This window comes from Petromyzon marinus, chromosome 26 (assembly GCF_048934315.1).
Source record: "Petromyzon marinus isolate PM22_M1 ecotype Great Lakes invasive population chromosome 26, UKy_Petmar_22M1.pri1.0, whole genome shotgun sequence".
Taxonomy (NCBI): Eukaryota; Metazoa; Chordata; class Hyperoartia; order Petromyzontiformes; family Petromyzontidae; genus Petromyzon; species Petromyzon marinus.
In genome coordinates, this window is record NC_133692.1 from 3,035,463 (window position 1) to 3,059,759 (window position 24,297).

At 43.1% G+C, this 24,297-nt stretch overlaps 1 protein-coding gene across 4 annotated transcripts in view; it reads left to right on the forward strand.

Moving 5' to 3' along the window:
- The window catches only part of CLEC16A (C-type lectin domain containing 16A), a 43,639-nt gene continuing 19,342 nt past the window's right edge, over positions 1 to 24,297 (forward strand). For 3 of the 4 annotated variants that reach the window (XM_032961090.2, XM_076069865.1, XM_076069866.1), the window contains exons 1-16: positions 1 to 305; positions 3,653 to 3,781; positions 5,490 to 5,623; positions 6,702 to 6,850; positions 8,108 to 8,213; positions 9,169 to 9,292; positions 10,943 to 11,123; positions 11,811 to 11,861; positions 13,241 to 13,354; positions 15,301 to 15,547; positions 16,477 to 16,603; positions 17,545 to 17,645; positions 19,325 to 19,447; positions 20,104 to 20,213; positions 21,297 to 21,341; positions 23,487 to 23,537. In XM_032961090.2, the coding sequence (XP_032816981.2) occupies positions 226 to 305; positions 3,653 to 3,781; positions 5,490 to 5,623; positions 6,702 to 6,850; positions 8,108 to 8,213; positions 9,169 to 9,292; positions 10,943 to 11,123; positions 11,811 to 11,861; positions 13,241 to 13,354; positions 15,301 to 15,547; positions 16,477 to 16,603; positions 17,545 to 17,645; positions 19,325 to 19,447; positions 20,104 to 20,213; positions 21,297 to 21,341; positions 23,487 to 23,537 (1,872 nt within the window). In that variant the 5' untranslated portion in view covers positions 1 to 225. The other variant, XM_076069867.1, reaches the window with a different exon arrangement.

Genomic DNA, 24,297 nt, shown 5'->3' on the forward strand with positions numbered 1-24,297 from the left:
GCCCCCCGTGGTGCAGCTGCGGCAAACTGCGACGGGCGGCCTCTGCTGCCCCCCGGCGGGCGAGGCGGGAGACGCGAGGGGGTTTCGTGCTCGCGGGTGACGATGGCGGTCAACGCGGCCGATCGCCGCGGCCTCGGCGGAGCCGCCGGGGAGCAGTAGCGGAGAGCGGCTCCCCTCCTCCTCCTCGTCGTCGTCCTCGTCGTCGTCGTCCTCCTCCACCTCGTCATGTTCAGCAAATCCAGGAGCTGGATCGGCGGCGCGGCCTCGCGAGCTCCCAGGGCCTTCCACTCCCTGGAGCAGCTCAAGTGAGGCCCTCCACTCCCCTCCCCTTACCGGGGCCTCGAGCTCCCGAGCCGGGGCCTCCACACAACCCGGACCTTCCTCTACCCCGGGTCTCTCTCTCCCTTCTCTTGCTGCTCCCCAGTCTGGGCCTCTCCCTCCCCTGCGCTGTCCCCCTACCCCTGCTGGTGTTGGTGTCTAGCCGGCTCCCCACCATGCCGAGCTCACCCCCTACCCGTGGGATCTGCTTACCCCGGCTCCCTACCCGGGCCTCACAAAGTACACCACACACACCAAGCTGACAGCACAGCCTCACTAACACAGTACATCTACATAGTACAACCTTACGTAACACAGTACACCTTCATAGTACAGCCTCACTAACACAGTACACCTACATAGTACAGCCTCACGTAACACAGTACACCTTCACAGTACAACCTCACGTAACACAGTACACCTTCATAGTACAGCCTCACTAACACAGTACACCTTCATAGTACAACCTCACGTAACACAGTACATCTACATAGTACAACCTCACGTAACACAGTACACCTTCATAGTACAGCTTCACGTAACACAGTACACCTTCATAGTACAGCCTCATGTAACACAGTACACCTACATAGTACAACCTCACGTAACACAGTACACCTTCATAGTACAGCTTCACGTAACACAGTACACCTTCATAGTACAGCCTCATGTAACACAGTACACCCACATAGTACAACCTCATGTAACACAGTACACCCACATAGTACAACCTCACGTAACACAGTACACCCACATAGTACAACCTCATGTAACAGTACACCCACATAGTACAAGCTCATGTAACACAGTACACCCACATAGTACAACCTCATGTAACACAGTACACCCACATAGTACAACCTCATGTAACACAGTACACCTACATAGTACAACCTCACTAACACAGTACACCTACATAGTACAACCTCACTAACACAGTACACCTACATAGTACAACCTCACTAACACAGTACACCTACATAGTACAACCTCACGTAACACAGTACACCTACATAGTACAACCTCACTAACACAGTACACCTACATAGTACAACCTCACTAACACAGTACACCTACATAGTACAACCTCACTAACACAGTACACCTACATAGTACAACCTCACTAACACAGTACACCTACATAGTACAACCTCACGTAACACAGTACACCTACATAGTACAACCTTACTAACACAGTACACCTTCATAGTACAGCCTCATGTAACACAGTACACCTACATAGTACAACCTCACTAACACAGTACACCTTCATAGTACAGCCTCATGTAACACAGTACACCTCCATAGTACAACGTCACTAACACAGTACACCTTCATAGTACAACCTCACGTAACACAGTACACATACATAGTACAACCTCACTAACACAGTACACCTACATAGTACAACCTCACTAACACAGTACACCTTCATAGTTCAGCCTCACGTAACACAGTACACCTCCATAGTACAACTTCACGTAACACAGTACACCTTCATAGTACAGCCTCACGTAATACAGTACACCTTCATAGTACAACCTCACTAACACAGTACATCTACATAGTACAACCTCACGTAACACAGTACACCTACATAGTACAACCTCATGTAACACAGTACATCTACATAGTACAACCTCACGTAACACAGTACACCTTCATAGTACAGCCTCACGTAACACAGTACACCTTCATAGTAAAACCTCACGTAACACAGTACACCTACATGGTACAGCCTCACGTAACAGTACACCTTCATGGTACAGCCTCACGTAACAGTACACCTTCATAGTACAGCCTCACTAACACAGTACACCTTCAGAGTACAACCTCACTAACACAGTACACCTACATAGTACAGCCTCATGTAACACAGTACACCTTCATGGTACAACCTCACTAACACAGTACACCTTCATAGTACAGCCTCACGTAACACAGTACACCTACATGGTACAGCCTCACGTAACAGTACACCTTCATAGTACAGCCTCACTAACACAGTACACCTTCAGAGTACAACCTCACTAACACAGTACACCTACATAGTACAGCCTCATGTAACACAGTACACCTTCATGGTACAACCTCATGTAACACAGTACACCCACATAGTACAACCTCACGTAACACAGTACACCCACATAGTACACCACGTAACACAGTACACCTTCATGGTACAACCTCACGTAACACAGTACACCTACATGGTACAGCGTCACGTAACACAGTACACCGGAATGTTGTGAGATAATTAATTAGAGGACAGTTTTTGTGTTTAAAAAGACAACTGACTACATTCAACTTTGATGCCATGAGTAGCAGCAACCTGCGTTTTCGCTATGAACCTGGCAACCAAGAGTTAAATTCCCGGCCAAAGATAACATCAGTGGCAAGTGATATTTGAGACGGTCTTGGGAAGCTATTATCACCAACCTGCACTGGTGAAGTAAGGCCGTACAATTCTGGAGACTTGACACGGCAGACTGTGTGGCCTTTAACCAGCAATTGATTGACAGATGGGTCTACATTATTCATCATGTGATAATTGAATCTCGCATTCAATCCACAGGTCTCATCTCCATAAACCAGTGTGCCGTCACATTTCTAATGCTCACAATAATTCATTCTGCAAATTTAAGCCCTTTTTTCTAAATATTAAATACAGTCTAAATTATTTAATTTAAAAATGAGCATTGAGACAGCGGTGATCTCCCGTTTACAGCCCTGAGCCAGTGGTGCACAACTTATTAATTCCTTTGATAGGGACGAATCTATTTATCTATCCATTGGGATGATGGGCTGTCAGCTCCAAACCAGAATTTGAATCCGCAAAACGTCCATTTATTAGCGACTCAACCACTGGGCCACCAGACTGGATATGTTTGTCATTTTTTCCAAACCACTTTCTTATTAGGCATGTTATTAAAAAAAAATACTTTTATTTTTCTTGTGTATCTGGTGCTCTAGCAATGTAAAAGTCACGTGTAAAAGCATTAGCTAAATAATTTGGCACGTTCAACATAATATTGACAACTATGAACTATATTTTGATTTAAAGCTTTTGTGACTGCAGTAATTCATATTCTTAGTTTTTTCGGTAAAGTCACGTTTGAGTTATGGTCGAAACGTCGTGAGAATTTTTTATTGTTTTATATATATTTTGTTATTTTGTTGTTTCTCTTCAACGTGACTTTACCGAAAAAAACTAAGAATATAACTATGAACTATGTCCGTGACTTGTGTAAATTGTTTTGTGGCCAGATTTTAAATTGTATTATCCCGTGTGCATTCCCTTATAAAACGTTGCATTGTTAACTGTGATTCTCAGATATCTCCATAATGTTCTTGCAAAGAACACAACCGTGACCGAGGGCAACCGCAACTTGCTAGTGGAGACGATCCGTTCCATCTCCGAGATCCTCATCTGGGGCGATCAAAATGACAGCACAGTCTTTGAGTGAGTGAATCACCGACTGCTAATGACACCGATGGCTGCTTTGTGTGTGGCATTTAAGTTGTGAGTTGTTGTTAAGTGCATGCAAACGTGATGCTGGGTCGTTATGTTAACAGCAGCGTCGTAATGTTAACAGCGGGTTTGCACAGTGCAGTGAAATGCTTCTTATCCGCAATGGAATAGAGACCTACTTCTAGAATTGCCAATTTTTCAGATGAGCCAATAAAATGGCTTTAGGAGTTTACAGCCCTTTAATTAACCTTCATTTGAGCTCCTCATACCCAAAACAATAGATAATAGAGTAATTTAGCTTGCAGTACATTTAATAGTTGCTAAGCACAGGTCCAGGTAAAAGCACAACCCTACAATTGCTCACACCATTGCCCGTGAAAGGGCTTCCACTAGAACTGCTGCTTGACTGTGGTGTTCCCATTTATACCGATGGGCAGATAGCTATGGAGGATTTTGCACAACTTGCCCATTTTTTCAACTCAACAAATTATTTGGAGATATCGCATCGGCAAATTAAACACATCCGTCAATAACACTGCCTAGAAAGGAAAAATCTATGATCGGTGACGTTTCAGGTCATGGCCCATCTTCGTAGTACATACAGTAGTGCATTTTACATGCATCGATCGTCAGATTATGTGCAGATAAGAGTTTGTGTCTGAATCGTTAAGTGATGTATTGGCGGTACACCAGTGCAGCATAACACACCGGTCCTCATAAAACAGTATACAATAAAAATTGGAATAAGCAAATCTGTTTAATCAGTCTTGACCCTGTCGCCAAGTTTGACACAATTCGAAGGTGTATTCAGTGTACTGAGACTTACTAAAAAAAAGGTCAATATTGACCATTGATTTGGGTCCGTTGAATCGACGAACCGTTCGACAAGTCTAGGGCACGGGGAGTCAAATCTTCCCTTTGGAACACGGAGCAGCCAATCGTCATCAGGCCGGGTGCTGCTCTATGGAAACGGACTGAAGCTTCGTGTTCAGCCTCTCGTATAAACAGTCGTCTTCCGATTGCTTCGACATAACGTTAACTGATTTTGACGCACCCCACCACCCTGCAAGATTTTCTCACCGGGGTTCCGAGTCGCGGGAAAAGAAGGAATGATTGCAAAAAAAAATCGATATTTTTATTATGTCGCCAACCGATGTATCGCCAATACGGTAAAATGGTGATTTACGTGTTTGAATACATTATAGACTTGCATTGTTTTTCTTGTTAAAAATATTGTGACCCAGGTCACTTTGTGAATGAGAATACACTTCCTATTCTTTGGTTCTTTCGGTAAAGTCACGTAGGTAAAAATAAAACCAAAATTAAAACAACTAAATTGAATCACATTTAATTTGTGATTTAATTCAGTTGTTTTCATTTTTGTTTTATTTTATTTTTACCTACGTGACGTTACCGAAAGAACCAAAGAATATGGATCCTTGCAGTCACTAAAACTTCAAATCTAGAAATGCCCTTCCTGGTCTACTCAAGTTTGCACCTGGTTAAACAAAATACGTGACTTTACCGAAAGAACCAAGAAAACAGAATAAACTTGACACGTTGCACGATTGATGTGAATTTCAAGTGAAGTCTCGAGCTTGAGAAATGGATGACAGTAGGCCGTGCGAGCTCACAAAAGTAACTCTCGTATCGTTGGCGGATTTTCGTTTGCTGATCACATGTCGTCTCCGTTTTTCAGTTTTTTCTTGGAAAAAAATATGTTCGCCTTTTTCTTGAACATTTTAAGACAAAAATCTGGAAGGTATGTTTGCGTGCAGCTGTTGCAAACGCTTAACATTCTTTTTGAGAACATCAGCCACGAGACATCCCTGTGTGAGTATACCTCTCGTGTTCATGATCGATCGTTCACTGTTTGATATTGCCAAACCGCAGTAACTGTGGGCTATTTTATCACTCATGTTTATATAGAGTCAATGTAAACCCCCGGAAGACACTTTCACATTTAAAGCCTCGAGGAATTCCATGTGCAGTGACATACAAACAGTTTAACACGTGGGATTTCGCGGCCAGTATAATTAATAATAAAGGTTTTTTTTTAGTTAGGTCTTGTAAATATAAATCTGTCGTTAAATCACCACCACTGGACACAGCCAATTAGTAAGGTTCGTCACGTAAACAAAATGTGCCAATTAGTTAGTACTTCAGCACACCAGTGTGTTGGAGAGTAAACCCACAACATGTACAATTTGATTCCGAAGTTTTGCTGGTGATTACAAGCAGCCTCATCAGGTGATTTTCGCCGGATGAAGCTGGTTTTGAAAAAAATGTACTCCAGCTGGTTGTAATTACCAGCTAAACTTCGTACTCAAATTGCACCTGTTGTGTGATTACTCTCCAACAAACCGGTGTGCTGAAGTAGCAACTAATTGGCACGTTTGTTTTTTACGTGACAAACATTACTAATTCGCTGTGTCGGGTGGAGGTGGGTTAACGAAACATTTATACTTACATGATCGAACCCAAAAAAACCTTTATTATCAAATTCAAACAGGCTTACTCAGCCAATATTCCTTGTGAGGTCGATAAAATATCTACCACTTTGTGGGGAAGTCAACACTGTCTGTCCTATGGATAGACTCAGCCTCGCAATAAGAATGCGGACTTTCCACCACCAGCTGAGGGCTGTAAACAGGAGATGAACGCTGCCTCAATGCTAAATTTAGCGGGATATCCACTTTCACAAACAGACACAAAAGCAACGTCACCAACTGCGCCATTGCCACTGCTATTTAACAGAAAAATAAAATCTGTACGTGGGTTTTAATGTGTGAGGCTACGGCCCTTATTAGCCAGAGTACTTTGTTGGCATAAGTAAAATTCCAGAGATATTCAATGTAAAATGTATAACGTTCTATTTTTTTTTAAGAACGTTGCTTTGTCTTTTTTTCAGATTATCTGTTGTCGAACAACCACGTGAACTCAATCATTGTTCACAAGTTTGATTTTTCTGATGAGGAAATAATGGCGTATTATATTTCGTTTTTGAAAACGTTGTCGTTGAAGCTTAACAGCCACACAGTGCACTTTTTCTACAACGAGGTAAGCCTCTTTTGTCGGACTTTTAAGATGAAAATATATTGTGGGAAGAAACATTTTTCAATGAATGTGCAGTGCGCCTCATCATTTACAGCGATGCTATTACAATTTTGTGCCTAAACAAATATTACATCCAGAGGAAAGCAATTGTCTCCTAATCTGTCATGTCACACATTCTATTTTGGGCAAAGTAACACGACACTCATCTGGAATACCTGTCTCACTTTCTGTGTCAAATCCAACATTATACATTTTGATAAAACCCATCACGTTAGAAAAATGCGTACAGGCTTGACGCAAACAGTTCAAAACAGAGGTGTGCTCGCTCACAAACAGCAGGAAGGCATATATATCTCGATATTCTACCTTGGCAGATACGATGATTGTGCTTTCTGTTGCCTTGGCAGGATATGGATGTACACGCACACACAGCGTACTCATTGTTTTGAACGCGCCCTCTGAGCAAAGGCCTAAAACGTCCAACGAACAGCACCCTCAATTGTAACAAGATATAAAAGTTGTAATAGATTGGGGGAACAATAAAATATCTGTCAAATAAATTAACACATACCTTATAGCAGATTAATATCCAGTCCCGCTACACGTAGTTAAACATATCTGGTCACAGTGAATATTTATGATAGTGCGCGGTTGCGACTGGTATTCCTAGATGTTGGATCTCGCATAATTCGGTCACCGCTAGTTGGCTCATTGGAGTTGGCTCAGGGGGTGCCCGGGTGGCGAGATGATAACTACCTCACCTGGTATGCAGGAGGTCGTGGGTTTGATCCCGACCCTAACCCCTGTATATTTGGAGTTTGCATGTCTCTCCTCGTGGTTGCGTAGATTTTTCTCCGGGTGCTCGGGTTTTTCCTCTTCACATTTAGAATTAACGTGTGTTTAGAGTAGTTGGCTGCTATAAAATGTCCACGTGATAAGCCACTTCGTTGAGCTATCTTTTGTGATAGCCAGGTCGCTGCTGAATAATAGCTACATAGCTCCTCAGTGGGCCTTTTACCTGGTAAAATAAAAAGTTTAGTTTAGGATTCAACCCAAGGGAGGGCCACGGTGCTGGGGAGTGGTTACGCCTTGAGTACCGAATCCATTGCCTTCCCCCCTCACAGTGGCCATGGAAAAGTGGGCGTAGATTGATCAATTATAAAAAAAATACCTTCACCTTTGCATGCACCCAGAAAAATTGGCGATTGATGCGACGAGCCGTGCTCTCTGTTCATGACCTCGTTGTGTTTGTTGCCCCAGCATACCAATGACTTTGCGCTCTACACAGAAGCAATCAAATTTTTTAACCACCCGGAGAGCATGGTGAGAATAGCGGTGAGGACTCTCACCCTAAATGTGTACAAAGGTGAGTACTTTATGCTACGTTTATTTTTTTAGAACGAACATTTCGTGACGACAATGTGCATGTTTTTTTCTCACCGTTATTGAAAATATTGAATGTCCAAGTTAATAACCCCTTCGTTCTAACCTCTCTTTTTGTCATCATGGTTTGTCAACACCGTTGCTCAAGTTGCATGTAAGTCATTTTAACCTTTCCTCTTTTCACACAACGCCTGTGGACTATCACTCACTGAAACTAGGCATGCAACGATGCAACTTAATATCAGTCCTAACGCTCACGATGCATGCATCGAGTCACACATGTTAGAAACTATTATTTATGATTGGTTCTCGTATTAAATAGGTGCACGCGACAATTCAACCCAGTTTAACACGTAGGCTGGAAAATTAATCCGGCACCTGCCTGACTTCGTCAAAAGTAACGATGAAATCTACTCGTGTGCTGGTACGGGATATAGCGGCGGCTGGGGGAGACTTTTATCCAGCAATGGTTTGGCCATGGCTAATGATGATGGTCTACGCAGCCTCTGGAGGTCTCTGCGGCCACCACAATGGCAAAAAAAAATTCCTCAAACAATATATCAATGCCAAATCATTGCACTTGCATTTCCAAGGGGTTAATTGTTACATACCTTATTAAACCTAAAACGGTAAAACCTTTACAGTAAACATACATTTAATTTATCAAGGTAACGGCACGTATTGTGCATTATGACTGTGATGTGTCTCTTTGGTATTTATTGTTCTCTGGCAAGGTTACATGATTAAAACATGTAAAGTATTGGCGAATTAGAAAAACAAACAACTATATGTATGTTAAAATTATTTTGCACCGTATGTAGCCAACCTTGCTAATAGCCAACCGTGCTATTGTAGGGCAACGTTTATGCGAATGGCCGTTCAGAGTAAAGGATGCGCTGTGCTGATCTGGAGTTGTGCCTCTTCTGGAATGTGTGCAGTGGAAAATGATGGAATGCTTCACTACATTCGAGACAAAACTGCAGCGCCGTATTTCTCCAATCTCGTGTGGTTTATCGGGAGCCACGTCATCGAGATGGACAGATGTGTCACCTCTGATAAAGAGTAAGGTACCAGCGCAGTGTGCAACAAACGTTCACGTAATTACTTTGATCTTTCGGCAATCTGTTTTCTATCTTAACACGCGTCAGGTCAGCGCAACCGCTCGCAATACAAATGCGGTTCTACGGTTTGGGTTTCTTCTTGAGCATTCCCCTTGCCAGCTTTCGCCGCACACACACTAATTCCTTTAGCTGGCCATCGAACAAAGGCGGTTACCGGATCGTGCACTTTTTTTGTTGTTTTATACTTTTACGTGACTTTACCGAATAGAACCAAAGAGTGTGGATCCTTGCAGTCACGAAAGCTCCAAATCTAGAACTTTCAGATCTGTTTTTGCGGCCGTCTGGAATGCTCTTCCTTCCGATATTAAGAAGCCACTGGAGCTGTGCACTTTTAAATAATGGAGATTGAAAACTCATTTCTTTAGAACTTATTTTTATGTAAATGTTGTTGTCCTTCCCCCACACCTCCGATGAGCGCGGTCGGCTACGTATGGTGCGAAAGACGTTCAACTTACGTGCATACATACAATGCAGGCATCTTCAGGAGTTGATCTTGAGTTCAACTCCTGAAGATGCACACAGAAGTGCATGGCAAAAGCTTGAGAGGGGAAACGCTGGAATTGAAGCCTCAGTTCAACTTCTGAAGTTCCCCACAGTATTGCGTGGCGAAAGCTTGAGAGATGAAATGCTCAAAAAGCAGCCCAACTACAGAAACCCATACTTGTTTTTTTGCCTTAGTGGTGTTTCACACGTACACATTTGATATATATATTTTTTTACTCGAGCATTCTTACTCCGAGGTGTTGATGGCTGTAAACTCTTTAAAACAAATATTTAAGACATACTCTTTGGTTCTTTCGGCGACTTTACCAAAAGAACCAAAGAGTGGATCCCTGCAGTCACAAAAAAACCCAAATCTAGATTGAAATATTTTAGAGTGAGATGTGTCCACCACTGGCTCAGGGTTGTAAACCAGAGATAAAAACCAGCTCAATGCCCATGTTCGCCAGAAAACACTTCGTTTGATGGGCCAGGTGGCTCAGTGGAAGCTTGTAAGATGAAATCCTGGTTCGGGGATTCACTGAGCCCATCGTCACTCCGGGGTCGATAAAACGAGTACTACACTATGGGGAAGTCAACAGCGGTTGTCCTATGGATACCCTCGCTCCCCGATATAGGAACGCAGAATTCCCACATCAGCCTCAGGGCTGTGAACGGGAGATGGAAATCCACGTTGGGCAGAACATCCACGTTGCTGAGTTTGTACGTATGTATGTTGAACTTATTTCGCACCGTACGTAGCCAACCGTGCTAATCAGAGGTGTGGGGGAAGGACAACCAACCTAACACAAAAAGCAGTTCTAAAGAAATGAGTTTTCAATATATATTTAAAAGTGCATAGATCCAGTGGCTTCCTAATATCAGAAGGACGAGCATTCCAGATGACTGCAGAAGTGCATCTTGAAAGTGTGCGATGCGGTGACTGTCCTTGTTCGATGGCCAGCCAAAAGCCGCAGTGAGGATAACCGGAGCTCGCTTGATCGTTTATGCTCCATGACGAGATCAGCGGGGTATTGCGGTTCATTTGTGGTGAGCGCTTTGTGTGCAATGAGTGCGACCTCACACTTTGTGCAATTCGTGTCGAATTCAGGCACAAGAACCGTGGACGTCTCAGCGACCTGGTAGCAGAGCACCTGGACCACCTTCACTATCTCAATGACATTCTCATCATCGACTGTGGCTTCCTGAACGACGTCCTCACCGATCACCTGCTGAATCGTCTCTTCCTGCCACTCTACACGTACTCTCTCGTGACATGGGATCCGCACCAGGTGCCTCAACCAGAGATGTAGAGTGCTCTTTGCAGAAGCTCGCCCGCATGCGTAGAGCACGATAAAGGCATTCGGGTCTTGGTAAATATGTAAGAGAATATCAATGTTGCTTGTTCACTACATTCGCAAGATGACGGGACTTTTAAGGCTCCCTGGGTTCAAGTTTATATTTTTTAACCAGGTGAGAACTCTGACAACCAGGGTAGTCTAATTTGCAATAGTTACCTGGGATAATGCGAATAATTAATTTGTTTATTTAGCGTGGTAGAATTGGAGCTCGTGGTATTTGGTCGCTGCTGCTTGGATCGTTAGCTTCACCGGAGGGGTGGTGGAGCGTGTATTGTGAACATTGAATCCATTGCCCCGAGGTACTGAGGGTGATGGAAAACTTTCCTTAATATTTTGTTTACCGTTGCGACTTAAGAACACGCCTCGCTAATATTTGATGATTTTAAAATCCCACCTGAAGTTAAATTCGTTAAAACAAAAAGGTTTTTAATAACATTTGACTTGATAGCAAATAGCACTGTTTTATTTCGCTGATGTGAATGTTTTTTTTATATATAGTAACTCTACATTTGGATTGTTAAGGACTGTGTGAGGACATCATCTTGAAAGGTGCTTAGTAAATGAAATGTTGTTGATCTTGTGACACTTGAGTAATACTTTTTCTTTATATGTTTTCAGTTGGACTGGCCAAAAATTAGTCCCAAAGTTTCTCTTTACCTGCTGTCCCAGGTACGGCCTTCGACTTCATTTATTTACGAACACGAGCAACAATTGTCATCATAAGCTATTGTCTATCCACTGATGTTAAACATCATCAAGTTGACAATACTTGATGATGACTGCCCCATGCTTTCACTGCACCTCATGGTCCGGCTATTCCACAAATGCCTCACTCCTTGCACTTGAAATAATTTCATTTCTCCATCACCACTGATCGACTGCTTGGGCATGTTCTCTCCTTCAGCTGCTATTCCATCACCAGTTTTTGGGCACCATGGTGGCGAGATGTTAACTACTTCACCTGGTTTACAGGAGGTCATGGGTTCGATCCCGATCCTGACGCCTCTATATATGGAGTGTGCATGTTCACCCTGTGGTCGCGTAGATTTTTTCTCTCCACATTTCCACATGATAAGCCACTTCGTTGAGCTATCATTTGTGACCAGGTCGCTTCTGAATCAGAGCTATATAGTTCATTGGGCCTTGCCTGGTAAAATAAAAAAAAAATGTTTAGTTTTTAAAATAGTGAAGTTTTTCGTATGTCGGCTGTACTGCCTTTGAACAATGTGTTTTTCCCAAGCTTACTCTGTATGATGCACATTGATGCTGCGATTCTTGAAAGTCGACAGTTCAACACGGGTCACTTTGTGGGAGTTGACAATACTTGGTTGCATGTAAGCGTGTTAAATCAAGTCACTCCAACGTTTAAACCTTGTTAACTGCTCAAACGCACGTCTGTGTGACATTCATACCACCTTATAGTACATCGCAGCGCTTTTCTGTGTTTTTTCCTTTGCCAGGAACTTGGTTACATCACATTCTTCGCCACCACATGATACACTGTTTGTGGCCATCTTAGAAATACCCAGACTGCTTTGCAGCTGAGTCTCTGTTGATGACACTACCGCTCCACATTGTCAATTATCTCATTATTTTGAGCATATCCAGAGTAAAATGTGTAGGTTATGTTTAACATATCGTATGTATATACGATATATAAAGCATTTTATCTTGTTTATGACACAAAATGAAAAGCATATACATGTATATATGTATACATACTTGCATATGTACTTGCATGCATTATGAAATTCCAGCCAGGTAGCTTAGTGATGGAGTGAGTGGTGTGCATTCAGTAGGATGGGAGTTCAAATCATGGTTAGGAGGTCGACTCAGCCCAACATTCATCTGCGGTCGATAAAATAAGTTCCACTTTGTGGGGAAATTAACAGTGGTTGTCCTATGGGTAAACTCGCCCCCCACTATAGGAATCTGGAGTCTCCACCACTAACTCGCGGCTGTAAAAGGAATATGAGCGTCACCTCAATGCTCGCCTGAGCAAGAAATCACTCGCATCTTTGACTCTTGTGTTTGTGAATGCAAAATAGGTGTTCTTGATCATCCACCACGGACCCTTGGTAAATTCTCTGGGCGCTGTCATCCTCAACGGAGACATCTCTGTCTTCAACTGTGAACCTTCGCCTGCACACACCCATGCCACGGCAAGTCCCATGTTCAGGCGCTATGGTGACGAATTGCGCTACCTCTGGTGGTACTTGTCGTAAAGGGAATGGGGTACAGGGACTCCTCTACTTAGGTACGAGTTAGGTTCCAGAGATGTGCTCGGATGTCGATTTGTTCGTAAGTCCAACTTTACTCCTGTCGATTCCAAACGTTGTATGGCATGTACGCGGAACAAGGGGAATGGCTTGAAAAGTTATATAATCTCCTGTAGATGTAGATGCCACCACCGACATCTATTGCGCGGCGGTTGAACTTACGACTGTCACTCCGAACAGGCAATTGGACATACGGACAGGTTTGTTCGTGTCTCTGAAAGTTCGTAAGTCGAATGTTCGTAATTAGACGAGCCCCTGTAAAGCATTTTCAGCGTTTGTTATATCTTGATTCATAAGCATGGTCTGGAATTGTGCTAATGAGCTGAATACATTTTATCGTACGATATCCTGCATGTAATGGCTCAAATTTAATCACGCTTGACAGGAACGGTGACGTATTCTAATTACGCTTTGACATCATTACATTACGGGTAATGCACTGCAAATTTCAGTAATTGGAAAACCTGTTTTTTTCAGCAAATCAACTGCCTTGGTACTGATATTAATATAACTACAATGGCCATATTCTATATACTGCTATTAAAAATAATCTGCCTCGAGTTTCCTGGGATGATTGCTGTCTGGGCTCTTCTACACCCCAACAATAACTATTGTTAGTGGCTGTAGCTGCAGAGCTACCTTCCCTCCATCGTCCGATTAGCATGGTTGGTTACGTATGGTGCGAAAGAAGTTAAAAAACATATATACATCCTTCCGATATTCGGAAGCCACTGGAGCTGTGCACTTTTAAATCTAGATTGAAAACTCATTTATTTAGAACTCCTTTTTGTGTTTAGTTTGTTGTCCCCCCCCCCCCCGCAACTCTGATTGGCATGGTTGGCTACGCACAGTGCGAAAGACGTTCAAAATAGATATGTACGGAATGCCATCTCAGTAGAGGCACAGTGTCTGTGGGCATGGGAAAGCACACTCATTCCACCATTTTAGCTGTCAAATAATGTTTATTTTGTGAAAAACAAAAATAGATTTCAATTGTTTGCTTTCGATTGCTGCTTAATGTAAGTTAGGCCCACCTCTACAGCCTGTTTTCCTGAATTATTACCCGGGATTGGAGTGGCCTGCTCAGCTGATTGCAGTCTCCTGCATCTCCTCTTGTCTGTGGGACTTGATAACTGCATGTGGCCTGTGCTCACCAGACCAGAGAAATGTATCCCACACTTCTAGATTTGAAGCTTTCGTGACTGCAAGGATCCATACTCTTTGGTTCTATTCGGTAAAGTCACGTAGGTAAAAAACAAAACAACAAAAAATCACGACGTTTTGGCCACAACACAAGTGGCCTTCATCAGGTGAAGGGACCGACCTGTCCAGAGGACAGCGTTGGAGTGAAGAAAGTCAAGCGCAGGTCGCCTCCTTTGAGCTTCACTCCAACGCTGTCCTCTGGACAGGTTGGTCCCTTCACCTGATGAAGGCCACTTGTGTTGTGGCCGAAACGTCGTGATTTTTTGTTGTTTTGTTTTTTACCTATGTGACTTTACCGAATAGAACCAACGAGTATGTATCCCACACTATCCAACCAGAATTAAACAGTATACAACATATATACTAGCCTTGTGTTTTATATGGTTGTATATTCAGCAGGCAAAAGCAGTGGAATATGCAACATTTATATCTGTTTTATTAAACACATATGATGCCTCTTAATTTTATGTTTGTGTGAATGTTGACTGTGTATATTAGTGTATGTATCATGTGCGAGTGTAAACTTGTGTGTTTCTGCGTGCATGTTGGTGTTTCATATGTGCGCGCGTGTTAATGTCTGCGATTGGTTTGGGCGACTGCGTGTTCTTTGTGTTTGCGGGTTGCAGCTCTCGCCCGGGGTGCGTAGATTCACTCAACCCACTGAGCCACTGGAGAAATCCCTGGAGATGAGTCGTGGCCATATAAGGAAGGTTCCATCCAAGAGGCCCAACTACAAGAACATCGGAGAGGATGAAGATGTGGAGGGGGATGCAGAGAAATCGGCCAGTGCCGAGGCCGAGTCTGCAGGAGCGGGCGTGGAAGGACACCCACGCAGCCAAGAGCACACACACGAGCCGGTGTCTGATGTGGAAGGTGAACCCATACGTTTTACTTCTTTCTCAATCATAATAATCCATAATACAGGTTTTTTTTGGGTTAGATCGCGTAAATATGTAAATGTGTCGTTAAACCCGACACCACCCGACACAGACGATTAGTAAGGTTTGTCAAGTAAAAGGAACATGACAATTCGTTATTAGTACAGCACACCGGTGTGTTAGAGAGCAAAGCCACAACATTTACAATCTGAGTACGACGTTTCGCCAGTAATTGCAACTGGCTTCTTCGGCGACAGCCAGCTTTGTGTAGAAATCCTCCTGTTTATGGATGATATTGGTCGCAAACGCCTACGTGTTAAATTAATCATAATAATGTTTGATATTTCTATAGCGTCGTTCAGGCAGCAGGGCGGTGCATTGGTGGACACTTGTGCCTCACAGCGCAAAGGACCTCTGTTCCACTCAGTTCAGTTTATTTTTAAGTACCCTGTGAGCTAAGAAGCTCCTTAGTCTGGTTTCATCAATAAAAATAAAACACTGTTTCAAAGACAGGCATAACAGAGAATGTTTTATTAATAATACACACTAATACATTTTGAAAAGTGTCAGTGGTAAGACACACCGTTTCCCAAGAAACACTAAATTTTAATTAAAAAAATATATAATTTGGACCTGGTTCCAAATTGTTATGATTGTGAGGGTGTGCTGTGCCTTGACCACGGACTCGATGCTGCTTTTGTGGGACCGAGAATATCACTGCGTATGAAGTATTTTTGCTGTCGGAAAGTGTCTCTGTATATTCCTTTGGTATGAATAATAGTTGAGTGCGCTCGGCATTGCCCACGGACATTACGCTTCACCCGCTTTCTGCGTTGAAGCCTGTTGGTTTTGTTTGTTTGTTTGTTTGAAACGTTTTCTCGGTCGGAGTGATTGGATGAGAATGTACTATGGTGTTGTGCGCAGAGATTGAGATGAAGGTGATGGAAAGAGGAGGCCACGCTCGGTCGTCACCATCGCACATCACCCGCCTCAATACCACGGATGAGGAGAAATCGGCTGCTGCGTCCAGACATCAGGCGCCGACCAGCAGGTACACGCACACTTTCCTTTAGTTTGTTAAGTACAATAACAATGGGCTTCCAAAATGCGAATGCATAATGTATGTTGATTACCATATCAATATGCATTCATTCATCCCCCCCCCCCCCCCCCCCACTTCGTGCAAGAAGAGCGCACAAGTGTTGTCATCACATCTACTACGCCTCTATTTAAGGAACGAAACAGGAGGACTTCTCCACAAATCTGGCTGCTGCCGGATGAAGCTAGTTGTAATTACTGGCGAAACGTCGTACTCGGATTGTACATTTTGTGGCTTGGCTCTCGAACACACCGGTGTGCTGTACTAGTGACGAATTGGCCACGTTCTGTTTACGTGACAAACCTTACTAGTTGGCTGTGTCGGGTGGTGGCGGGTTTAACGACATATATTTACGCGATCTAACCCCCCCAAAAAACCCTGTATTATGATTGTTATTAAACTGTTTGACCTGGATAATCGGTTGAGATGAAACATCTTGTTTTGCAGCGGTAGTCCAGTATGTATGCACTTTGAACTTCTTTCCCACCGTACATAGCCAACCGTGCTAATCGGAGGGTGCGGAGTGTGTTGGATGACATACATAGCAAACGCGTAATGACACTGCACGTTGTGTACGGGTCTTCGTAAAAATACGCTGTCGTTTTAATCACATGCATTTCCAACTGTTATACACGTAACAACTTGAAACGATAGCTTACAAAAAACACAAGGGGTTTGGGAGTTTATAATTATGCAAAAGCATTTTCAATATCGGAGCCTCCAGCATCCGTGATCACCTTTTCACCATTAACACGCGCTCGTATTTCAAACAAAACTTCCTGCAGAGTCCGCATTGTTTTGTCTTGCCCTGAGCATTGCATGCTATATCTATGTAGTTGTGCATGTGTTCCGGCATGTCACTGATATGTATGTATACCTTTTGCTTTCCTTAGGCCATTCATTGACGCCATTTTTTCGGCTTTGGAGTGCGAAGAGGATGATTCGACTGCATTGTTTGCCCTCTGCCTTCTGTACGCTTTGCGACATAATAAAGGTTAGCAATTAAGCATAGGCGTGTCTTGCTTAACGAGCGAGACACGCCTGTATTACCTTACGCATGCCGGCTGTGTAGCTATGTCGCTAATGGTCCAGTGGGATGGTGAATGTGGTTTGCAATGAACAACATTCATTAATATGCCACCACCTTCCATAGTTGGTCTCCTGCCCACGAAAAGCTAAAGTATGAGTCAGCATTCTCTCGGTAAACGCGGCATTCCGGGAGTGCATGTTTCCAACAGCATTGGTCGTACGCAGGCAAACTTTGGACCAGCTTTGACATTGTGTAGCCGATGCGATGGTTTTAAAAATACATTTGAATTTTGTGTGGAGAGACAAAAATGGGAAGGTGGCTGATTGTACATCATTTTTCTTTCTAATATTCTCCACAATTAGACTAAACCATTAGTCGGTGTTATTAATTAGCATTTCGAACGTCGAGTTGAACTTCCAGCCGGGGGATTGACCTAGTCCAGCATTATTCTGGGGTTGGTAAGGTGAGTTACATGGTAGCACATGCGTGCAGTATGGCATTCCCACTGCTGGTTCAATGCTACCAACAGAGATGTCCCCTCCGATTGCTTGAGTAAGAATATGAATGTATTTACGTTTTATCCTCTTGTGTGCACTAGTACCGATGGCTACAGTTATGACATTCGTATTTATAGGTTTGGTGTGTTTGTAACCACATAGCTCTCATCAAATGTGGTTATCTCTACGGTTTTGTTTTAACGCCCTGTGAAATCAGTGTCTATTAGACTGGCTCAGTGGTAGAGCGGGTGGCTTGCGGTCGGAAGGTTACGAGTTCGAATCCTGGTTTGGGGAGGGTTCACTCAGCCTATCATCCCTCTGTGGTGGATAAAATACGTTCCGCTTTGTTGGGGAAGTCAACAGTGGTTGCTATATGGAGAGACTTGTCTCTGCCATAAGAATGCGGAATTTCCACAACCGGCCAAGGACTGTAAACAGTAGCAATGCCTCAATTCTCGTTTGAGTACGAAATCACTGCTGTTTGCTCAGTAAATTTTACACGTATTGCTCAGTAAATTTTGCACGTCACATTTTTTGTTTGTTTTAAATAAATGTAAATTAAATAGGTTTAAGGACAGCATTCTATGTAACAATGTGATTGGAACAGCCTTTTGTCTGCTGTTTTGGAGGAAGTGTTTAAAACATAAAAACTGTCCCTTTAATTCTCATGTATTTCATTAATTTGTATTTACTACTTGCCTTATGTGATTTGCTGCGTGCGGTCGCAGTTTACTTTGCGCAGTCGGTGTTAGCCGCTGAGTGTGTGACGGGTTTCCTCTTTCATTCGGGTTACTCCGTGCCCCCGTGTACCGTTCCCGTTCCTATGCGACGTGCACCGATGCACTACTTTATTGAGGGTGATATTGGCACGTAAAATAAAGACTGATTGATGGACACCTAAGTCACAACGTTCCGGTCAATTTCAAATCCTCAATACCATGCAGCTATTACACAGAGCTGTGCATTCACTCACACCTCACAACACGTGGGTGGATTAGAAGCTTGTATGACTTAACTACCCATGGATTGGTGCACGCTCGGGGGTCATCCCATTGCGCGCGGTGCCACTTGCCGATTGACATGCCCGTACTCATCAGTTGTCCACCTCCTGCGGGTGATGCCAGTTTGAATTTTTTTTCCCTGCAGGCATGGATCCTGTCATACTGGACAGCATCCAGATGCCTCTCAGCGACGGAGGAGCAACGCAGGACTACAGCCACTTGCTCGTCGAGAGGATCATCGTCATCCTGAACAAGGCAGCCATGCCCGGTGACCTGCCCCCTAAGCCACTGGGGCCGAACAAATGTTTTTGGTCATCCTCGCAGCAGCAGCGGCGGCGGCGGCGACTTTTGACTAACCATCGAACAAAGACGGTCACCGCATCGCGCGGCGCTTTCAGATGCGCTGCTTCTACGGTCGTCTGGAGCCGCTGTACCTTCCGTTTTTAGGAAGCTACTGGAGCTATGCAGTTTTACATCATCTAGATTGTAAACTTTTATGGCCTTGTCTCATCAGTGTTAGACCAGAGAACGCCAAAGGGTGAACCGTACACAGGCAATGCAAGTATCGGGTTGAGCAGTTGTATAACTGGCGTTCTCTGGTCTAGCACTGGTGAGACAAGGCCATAAAGACGGTTGTCTCTGGTGTACGCCAATCGGTTTCGAAGACAATGCATATATTATTAAAGCATGTTTGTTTGTATGTTTTTTTCCACAAGTACTGTGTGTGGTCAATGCAGACTTTATGCCTTGCAATAGGTTTCTATTTGGTTTTTTAACATCTTAACACCTATTTTATTGTCACAGTGTAAAGCCTATTCTTATTTTTTTATGATTTTGAAACTGACAAAAAGGTACCATACATAAATTAAATCAACTCGCACTCAACCACTAAGCTCCGTGCGTGTGGTGTGTGCGTGAGTGCAGACAGTCGAATTCGCTTGGCCACGCTGGAGCTCGCCTGCTTGTTACTCAAACAGCTGGTCTCCACGGGGGCACACTGCACACTTAAAGACGTTCACCGCGCCTGCATCGAGGTACCCAGCTACACACGTACACGTGCACACATGCTTACTGTGTTTCGTTTGTGATTAGTATTTTATTCTCTTTATTTTATACCTACGTGACTTTACCGAAAGAACCATCGTCGCGAAAGCTTCCAATCAAGATTGATTAGTATTTTGTTTAGCTTGTCCTTCCTCCGCACTCCGATTAGCACCGTTGGGTACGCACGGTGCCAACTCGTGATTGATGTACACTGATTTCGTCTAAAATATGTGCGTACCCTACTGTATGCTATTATAGTTGGTATGCTTAGGCATTGAAATATTTTTTATATATTTTGACCAAAGCGGGGTATTTACCACTATGTCAATGCATGAAGGTGCTGGGAATGTAATTCACATACTTGCATCTTGGCTCGGTGGTAAAGCTCGCAGCTCACAATGTCAGAAGGTTGCCAGTTCAAATCCTGGTTGGGGGTTGACTCATTCTGCCACGGTGGTGAGATGTTAACTCCCTCGCCTGGTATACAGGAGGTCGTGGGTTCCATCCCGACCCTGACACCTGTACATTTGGAGTTTGCATGGGCTCCCCTGTGGTCACGTGGATTTTTCTCCGGGTCCTCCGATTTTTCCATCTACATTTAGAATCAACATGCGTTTCAAGTATTTGGCTGCTGTAAATTTGCACATAAGCCACTTTGTTGAGCTATTGCTTGTGGCCAATTTGCTTCTGAAAAAGAGCTATTTAGCTCAGTGGACCTTATCTGGTAAAATAAAAAAAATTGCTTGGTTTTTAGTTTACATTTGACCATCCCCCCAGGTTCCATAAAATGAGTGACACTTTGTGGGGAAGTCCGCAGTGATTGTCATGGAGAGACTCTCCCTCTGATATAGGAACGAGGCATGGTCACCACTGGCTCAGAGCAGTTAACAGCAGGAAATCGCTAAAAAGAAGATGCTACCCTTGGCCTTCGTACATTGCTATTTGTTCCATGGAAATAGTGGCGCTTACTTAACAGTTACTGCCTTGTTTTGACGATTTACGCGCTCACTGACGCATTTAAGTGGACACTGGTTTGGCGTGATGACACCGTTGTGCCGTTTGATATTTTTCAGGGTGCAAGGCAGGAGAGCGTCGCGCTGTTGCGTAATTTTTACAAGGTAATTTTGACATCCGTTCCACAATTGAAAATAATTTTAAACAGATGTCACATCACAAAAAATGTACTTGATTTCATTATTTGTAGTTTTGTTTGTAGCTAATTAACCCTTTGCCGGTAAAATTGTATTTCCGATTCGGAAGAAAAACTAAAATTAAAAAACTTCATCAGTACCGAGGCTCCCTCAAGGCCATGCGGGAGGGTGTGTGGCACAGTTTGGCACCAGCTTGCCGAGTGCGGTCGTGCCGCTACAGTTCTCTGTGGTGAGTGTGCAATGTCTTTAAAAACAACGACGCTGCTACGCCTCTCTCAATAAAATTAACGCTGAACCGCTCGCGGTTTCCGAGGTTCAGCGGTGAACGGGACCCCCACCCTGCCACTTGCATTTGCCTCGAAAAGGGTGAATAGTTTCATTGTTTCATAGTTTCATTTATTTGGTATAGCCCTGTGAGCCATTCGGCTCTTGAATCGGGTGCAACCGCAACAAACAAAAAAACAAAAACACGAACAAGAAAACATCTTAAAGTGACTTTGTGCATGTGCAAACAGAAAATCCAGGAAAAAACATCAAAATATTCTTGAAATAGCACCATACACCAACGCTGTGTGCAAAAATCCCAGTGGGATGCAATTCAAACAACAACAAGAAAACTTCGATTAAGGCCATCAGTCTAACTCCATACTACAATAAACAAAAAACATGGTCAAACCAAAAAACTTTTAGAAATCACCAAAATAAAGCCATAAATGCAATGTAACAGTGATCATAGGAACTGTGACTGAATTTTTTACAATAAACTACATAAACAACATGTAACACCAAACCCTAGAGCCACATCTGGCTGCATGAGTCACTCCACAAACAACAGGAGCATCAGTCGGAGTATCACATTTTTCAATGCACCTTTAAGATCAGCACACTAAATCAAAATACAGATAATACTTTGCAGCGGTCATCCGGAGCGAAACATTTTATTTTATTTTAGGCCACTGAATAGAAGTGGCAGCTAGGAGTGTACAACTCCTCTAGAGCAGTTTTGAGTGAATGGTACTGGACTCAAGGCATGGGTCACACAGTGCACAGTTGCATCTGCAGTCACCGCTGTACCTTAAACCGCAAGTGTGTCTACTACTTTTGGATATATATCTTTTGAAATTTGATTTGGTAAAATATTTCATATGGTTAATCCGTTCTGGTTGAACACAAAGTGTCCAGGGTGTCAAGTGAATCATCGCCAACACATCATCACGTGCATACACACACCTTTTTTGAAAGCATACAAATTGTACAGTGTACATTTAGAATAGGTATTGTGAGGCTATTCAAGATATAATCACGTGCTTTTTTACATGAGAGTTTATTGTGACATTTCATGCTTAGGTATAGACTTAAGTTGTCTAGTCCTTGCTGTATTTTGTTGCACCCAAAGATCATCGAGACAATCAAAAACTCAGAACCAAATTAACTTTTACTTGAACCCAGAATTTTGGAGGTGTGGGTTCAAGTAATTGTGCATGTGCTGTTTGAGAGATACATCTGACACAATACATTTTGGATATGCGTAGCATTCACATACAACCAAATCTCAAGATATTCTTTAGAAATGTTATCGTTGCATTTTAGATCATTGCTTATCCGCATCTGTCAGGGCCAAAATGCTGGTTATGTAACGGTCCGCACTGGGCACGGGTCACGCTGCGTGGCGATGCGGCTCTGCAGCAGCACGGTTGGCCGCTTGACGCAGAGGTTTGTGGTTAGAAATCCATCATGCTGCCCTGTTTATCGCTGCCGGCGTAGTAACCACGAAGTACGACACGCTGTCTGCTTCAAAAGTGGCCATTAAAAAGTAGATAATTGTGTGTCGGCGTCGTGGTTCGGATTGTCAGATTTGGTAGAAGCGTATCTCTTTGGGAAACACGACATACTGCGAAAATTCGGAACGACAAGTTGAGACTTGGTGAAGCCCTCCTGGGTAAGCAAGCATATTAATGATAATAACAAGAAGCCTTTTACATGGAGTGTCCTTAGGCACATTTGTATGGGGGAGCAATGCAATTGAAACCAAATGTGCTTTAGAGGTCTGTATTTATTTTACTGCTTCTCATCAGAGCTTAATGCGGTATAATGTTGATTCTTTGTTTTCAGGGTGAAGAGATATTTTTGGACTTGTTTGAAGATGAATGTAGAAGTATGAACGTAAGAACATTTTCTTTTTGATAACAACTTGCTATACGTTAAATGTCACGTTCACGTTGAGAAACACGTTTCCATCAGCCTGGAAAAGTGTAACTCACTCGTGTCAAATGATTTTTGTTCATGCATTGAAATTTCTGCTTAGAGTACATCTTCAAATGTTGTCAATGGTTATGTATTATTAAACTGTGTAAATTATTTTGCACAAGTACATAGCCAAATGTAATCGAATTGATGCGGTTGAGGGAATAGCTTTGCATTTTAAAAATCGCATTTGTGGATTGTCACGGCCAATTTCTGGTCTTTTCGGATTTTTGGATAATTTACATTTTGTATTCTTGGTTCTTTTGGTAAAGTCACGTAGAAGGGAAACAATAAAATAAAAAAAATATATAAAACAATAAAATTCTCACGACGTTTCGACTGCAACACAAGCAATCATCATCAGGTGTGAAAACCACAGCAATACAATTTTTTAAAAGTGGCGGGTTTTTTAACTTTAGCACCACGGAGAGCGATTTGGCAGTTATTCAGATGGACGAGTCCATCTATGTTCGGAAAAGAGGAGGGGGGAGACGACAATAATGTATGCGGTCTGAAAGCCACCGTAAGCGTGAACAATCAATTAAGACCCGAAATGGTTTATCAAATCCTTCCAATGATTGATAAGCCAGAATCCATCTTCTCGGTTGAAATTGTCTCTGTTTGTATATGTGGATAGCCTCATGAACGAATCTCTCATGGTAGCCAGATGGCTTGCAAA